At 34.6% G+C, this 6298-nt stretch overlaps 1 protein-coding gene across 1 annotated transcript; it reads left to right on the top strand.

Moving 5' to 3' along the window:
• On the top strand, positions 682-3377 carry LOC105176022 (NAC domain-containing protein 92). The gene is made up of 3 exons (XM_011098692.2): positions 682-1030; positions 1781-2046; positions 2587-3377. The coding sequence occupies exons 1-3, from the start codon at positions 877-879 to the stop codon at positions 3109-3111; spliced, it is 945 nt and encodes a 314-aa protein (XP_011096994.1). The 5' UTR covers positions 682-876; the 3' UTR covers positions 3112-3377.

The following is a 6298-nucleotide window of genomic DNA, read 5'->3' as shown; positions in this document are numbered from 1 at the left end:
CTTTGGTCTGAATTCATTTTGGTCCTTTATCTTTCGTAATATTAGATTTAGTCCTTTATCAATCAATTTTGCGTAAATTTGGTCTTTTAGCTTAATTTATTACTCTCCTTTTTTATAATAAAGGCTAGTAGTTCATCCTAATGTTGTAAGTGTAACATAAGCAAATATTTTTTCAATAAATCTAGACTCTTATACCATTCTAGGCAAATATTAGCTACGAGATGCAAAATGAATGAATATATATGGATTAAATTTGCTTTTGAAAAGCTGTGTAAGGGTAAAATTTTTCGAAATTGGATAAAAAAACTAAAATTAAGTAATTTTGAAAGTTATTGGACTAAAACTAAAATAGGTAAATTTAAAAGATTAAAATTAATAGCAGACAAACTTAAATGATTAAACAAATAATATTTCCAAAATATTACACCAACATCCCTCAAGGTGTAGCTGTTATTTTATAAAACAAAAAATATTATACTAACACCTCACAGGGGGTGTAGTTGTAATTTTATAAAATACGAAGATTGTTTATATAATTTGATTAACCACAAAGAGTATGAACATAATTTATCCTGTACAATATTTGGACTTAACCTCAAAGGGTGCCGACGTAAATTTTTGGTGGTGTTTTCTAATCCATAAGCAATAAGAAAATCTAAAACCTTGATACTGCACTATCTTTGTCAAAGTGTTAGCTGTAATTATGGGAATAAACAAAGACTTGAGGGCAGCTTCTTGTTGAAGGATCATCACGTTTTGATAACTCCGGGGGCGCCATTAATACCCGATGGCCCCTCCCTGCATGCCGTACTTTGTTCGTTTTCCGTAAGGCCTGATCAGTACTCACCCTCGATTTAATCTCACTCATCTTAATCAATGGAGGAAAATCTTCCTCCAGGGTTTAGGTTCCACCCCACGGATGAAGAGCTCATCACTTATTATCTGAGTAACAAAGTCTCCGACTTCGACTTCACCACAAGGGCTGTTGCTGATGTTGATCTTAATAAGTGTGAGCCGTGGGATCTCCCTGGTATGTTGAATCATCATGATTGCGATTGATTATTTTCTTGCTTCTTTCTTCTTATTATCTTTTTAAGGGAAAATTGATAGTTTGGGAGTCGGAGGATTAACGTGCATCATATTGGCAAAACTGCATTTTTTTTTCCCGACAACATAGGGGTGATTCGGGACATTCATATATTGGCAAAACTGCATTTTTTTTTTCCGACAACATAGGGGTGATATTTTCAGGACATTCAAATATGGACCGGGGAATATCACTTTAATTTTATGACAAGTTCAATACATTGCTCGTTGGAGCCTTTTTATTTTTAGAGGAATTCAATCAAGAATTGCTTATGTGATTACAAATTGGGAATTCTTTAATTTTGGATGGAAAAGTCGCATATTTTTTTGGACGTGATGATTGAAATTGCTACTTATCATATTTGTAGGATTAATGTTGACACCGCCCCTTGAAAGTTTGCAAAACACGATTCTTGAATTTATAGAAAATACAAAAGATATAAGTCGAGTACTAGTTAATATGGGCGTGCGGGAAATTGTGCGTACTTTCGTTAATATTTTGATGGAAAAGGTACATGTCAGTATTGAAGAAAGTATTAAAAGTGAAAATTTTTATAACTTATTTTAATTATTAATGAAAATCACGCAACTAAATGAGACGAATATGTTTGGATGATTGAAGAAATGCAAATATAAAGGAATGTCCTTCATGCCCAAATTCATAGATATATTTCAAAATGAATATTACTTGCAGCAAAAGCGTCAATGGGAGAAAAAGAGTGGTACTTTTTCAGCCTGAGGGACCGAAAGTACCCGACGGGGCTGAGGACGAATCGAGCGACCGAGGCAGGGTACTGGAAGACGACAGGCAAAGACAAGGAGATTTTCCGTGGGAACGTATTGGTCGGGATGAAGAAAACCCTGGTTTTCTACAGGGGTAGAGCTCCCAAGGGTGAGAAGACCAACTGGGTTATGCATGAATATCGACTCCAAAACAACCTTGCTTTCAAACCCACTAAGGTATATTAATTAACCTTCTTCGCCTATCATTTTTTTTTCTTCGTATGAATACTATATATGCATCCATCACCCCCTATTTTTGGATCTTCTATTATATTATTTTATTTAAATTATAATGCTAAGACATCAAAAATATCAAGAATTACATAATTTCATCAAATATTAGAGGGCGTATTTATAATTTTTCAAACAACAAAGAGTATTCGTAATTATATCAAACATCAAAAGAGGACGTTGTAATTTACCATTAATATTTTATCACATTATATCTTTTGATGCTGTACTAATTGTTGGGAAAATTCTTGCCCAAATTAGATTTGGCTGCACCAAACTAATAATAGAGTAAGTGTGATACACTTGCTATGTAATTGGTCACTTTCTCTAAATTGTGCACCAATTACAAGATAAATGTATTATACTTGTTATATGATTAATTCAAATTTAATCGAGTCATATCCAAATTATGATTTTCAACTCTCATCTTTGCCTTCAGCAATTGATTCTCTTCAATAACTTAGCACTTATGTACTACTCTACCAGGAGGAGTGGGTTGTTTGCAGAGTCTTCCAGAAGAGTTCGACGGTGAAGAAACCTCAACAGACACCTTCATCACCACCATCACAAGACTCTCCTTGCGACACCACCGCAATGGTTAACGAACTTGGAGACATTGAGCTACCAAATTTCGGCAGCATGGGCATGGCCCTCCCGTCATCACCCAACATCGCCCTACAAAACTACAACAGTGGCACTAACATGATGAATTGGAATGCTGCAACAGAAGCAGCAGCAGCTGTTTCCAACTCTCTTCCATCGCTGACATGGCCGTTGCTGAGCACTAATCTTTCCATGAACTCTTTGCTTCTCACAGCATTGCAGCTTAGAGGGCATCAGCCCAGAGCAGCGGCTGATAACTACTCTTTTATGCCGCAAGGGAGTGTTTCTCAGTTGGGGAACGAGTTCGTCTCGAATTTCAATATGGGGTCTAGCTCTAGGGTTCTTGATTCAGTTCCCCAGCAGCCACCATCGGAGCAACCATATGATGTGGACTCTAATATTTGGTGAAGTCTCGGAACACGTATCAAATTTAATTTCATGCAGTAGTACAGAAATGGGAAATAGGTAGGTGATGGGCAAAGTCCATTTCCTGAATAAGTACTCAAGGTGCATACATAATAATGATCACAATTGTAGGATAGTTGGAAAAAGCATGTGTAGATTCTATGTTTTTCGTATCTTAATTCGATTTAGGGGTAAGTAAGCTTCAAAAGCTACCATATGTAATCCAAATATATATGAACTCTATGATGCAAAATCTTGTATACGTGTCATATCTTTTCTAGCATGAAATGAGACAAACATCTACATATCTGGTGGAACTCAAACCCATGACCTCATTTGTTCATAGAACCTAAACTTTAGCCTCAACCACTAGGCTAAAACATTATAGATTAGAAGAGAGGCATTTTGAAAACTAGTGCAATTGTGCTTAGGTTATTATCTTTACCCATTTAATAAACTCATATCGACATCATGTTTTGGCCTATGATGCATGAACACGGACACGATATGATACAGATACGGTGACACGAAAAATATAAAAGAATTAGGACACAATACGGCACTTACACGGCTATATAATATATATTTTTATTATATATGTTCATAATTTTTTTATAAAATTAAAATATGCATATCAGGATAAAATATAAAATAGGCATGTCCTACATCTAATATATTTAACCAAATATATGACTTTAAAAACATAATTAACTAATTTTAAATATTTAATATTCAAATTAATTAAACCATCTTGACCATCTCTCAAATTTTTAGTAATTTCTTAAAATTTTTAGTTGATATAAGTGAGTTAATTCTTTTTATTTTTTTATTAGTCAAAATTAATTTTTTTCAAAAGAACAAATAGCCCAAAACTTTTAAAATTCATTATAGGTTTTGGCATTTTTTATCGGACCTAAGCATTGAGGATGAACACTAGGTCCCAAATGAGGAAAGAAGTAGAAACTAACATTGTGCAACACTGTCGAGGACGCCAGAGGGGATGTGCCTCCGCCAATTCAGGAGGGAGTTCATCCCCCTTTGGTGAAACTTGTTGTCAAGCTATAGCAAGAGGAGGTCGAGGGCCACTAAGCACCCCCCTCAATTCACTATTAATCTAGCTCAGCTGTAAAGCCTCACGCCAGTTGGTTGAGGAGGTTTCCACGGAAACAATAGCTAGAGATGTTGCTCAATATGTTGTGGAATTCATGACCACACTAAGGACCCCCCTACTTCCCTCACCAAGAGCGATATGTTCCGTACATGGTTCAAATTTGCGGTATTAGCGATAATATCAGTTGGCGTTATTCTACATCGATCACGGCATATCGAGATATTATTGGGTGATACGAAGTAAATGTGCTATACAAATTAAAAAATTCTCAAAAGATTAGTAAAATTGTATTAAAAAAAAAAGCATCACAAATTACTATACAATATTACAAATAAAAAAATTAATTTATAATATCAAACATCGATAAAATTAATTACAAAAATACTTAAAGTATACATGCAGAATCAAAAGAAAGTGGAATGCCGGTTGGGCTTCAAAATGATCGTCACCACCACCATCATCATCATCATTCCTCCTATAGTAATCATGTGAAGCAGGTGAGTAATTCTGAGTAAAAGGTGTGGTGTAAGAACCAACATTGATAACACTGGTCAGGTGTGAAGGTATTCGATAAGGAAAGTACATTACTGATTGAGATGGTAATCCATAAGGGACTTGTGGGAATACACTTTGATATGTTATATTGTAAGGAAGTTGAGGAAGTGGATGAGGTGGCATTACATGCTCTATGTTCTAGTTGTGATAGCCGCAACATTGATAGTATGTACGAGAGGATTATATACCTGAATGTCAATTACTCTCATCGATGCTATCTATAATGCTTCCATGATTTCTTATTCTAGCATTAGATCTGCCACTTTTTATACTTGTTGATGACCCTTGATAACCATGCATTTGGTGTGGTCTGTGTTCATTAATTTCGAAATTCTACATAAAGTATTGAATGTCAAGCTGCTTTCTACCATATCTTTATAATTGAGAATTCATCATATTGACTTGGATAATCCGTCAAATTGGATAGAAACCGACGTTGATTCTCAATTTGGGGGGGGGGGGGCCCCGTGGTCTATGTCTTGAGTTGCATAAATTTTTATCTCCTTCAGCACATATCATGCCATGACTGTTAGGTGTACTTGTGCCCATTTTCATCTCCATCATTATCGTCGTCATCATCATCATCATCTTAAGCAATTTTGTCATCACTATCATCCTGATTGCTTGAGGAGGGTAAAATATGTTTATCCTTTCTTGAGGATGAAATTTGTATAACTTTTGTCCTTGAACATGATTAATTTGTTAGCATTTTCTTTTGACGAAACATGTTTACCTTTCCCTTTTGATGATCGTTGAATAGACTAAAAAGACAAAGAAAGCGAAGCATCATCATCTTGATTGTTTGGTACATATTGTCCTTACGCCCTTTTCATCTAACCAATCTAAATCATCTTCAGGTAGCAACGACTCTTCTACCTCCCATATATCATTATCATGAAAAATATGATTAAGATCGATTAGACTATAATAAATTCTTATGCAACTTTTCGGTTGCCAAATGTTTACGTAGTTTAGTATGAATCAATGACCAAGTACTCCAATAATTTTTCACACTCAGATGACACACATGTTGACTCAAAACCTTAACTACTATCCTCCAAAGGTTGGGTGCTTCATGACCGTAATTATACCACCATTAAGCTAAAATTATTTATATTTAGATATCACGTGAATTTTCAAGCATGGTAGATACAGAAGAATTTAGAATCATTAATACCTAGAAGTGACACAGATACTACTTGTCTCGCAAGTGGAGTTTCACATTTTCTCAATTTATCAATAAATATCCTTATCTATAATTAATAGAAGTATGGATATTCGATAAGAAGAAAATATTTTCAATATATGCTAAAATATGTAACACTTGTTACCTCATTCATTTCATTAGCTTGAACTATTAAGTCCTACTCGAGTCATTTAATCACTTCTTTGACTCCTCATCTAAACTTTCAAACACACAAGTGTTTCAATATTGAAGAATTGGATTGAAAAAATTAAATAACCTAAAAGGCAAACTAAAAATAAATTTAATAAGATTTTACTTATAAAATTAATAAACAAAGC

Source organism: Sesamum indicum, linkage group LG13 (assembly GCF_000512975.1).
Source record: "Sesamum indicum cultivar Zhongzhi No. 13 linkage group LG13, S_indicum_v1.0, whole genome shotgun sequence".
Taxonomy (NCBI): Eukaryota; Viridiplantae; Streptophyta; class Magnoliopsida; order Lamiales; family Pedaliaceae; genus Sesamum; species Sesamum indicum.
The sequence above is the reverse complement of the archived record's forward strand: the minus strand, read 5'-3'. Positions and strand labels throughout refer to the sequence as shown.

Coding starts and splice junctions, on each gene's coding strand:
- LOC105176022 (XM_011098692.2), top strand. CDS start 877: ATGGAGGAAAATCTTCCTCCAGGGTTTAGGTTCCACCCCACGGATGAA. Junction 1,031..1,780: donor TGAGCCGTGGGATCTCCCTG/GTATGTTGAATC, acceptor TATTACTTGCAG/CAAAAGCGTCAATGGGAGAA. Junction 2,047..2,586: donor TTGCTTTCAAACCCACTAAG/GTATATTAATTA, acceptor CTACTCTACCAG/GAGGAGTGGGTTGTTTGCAG.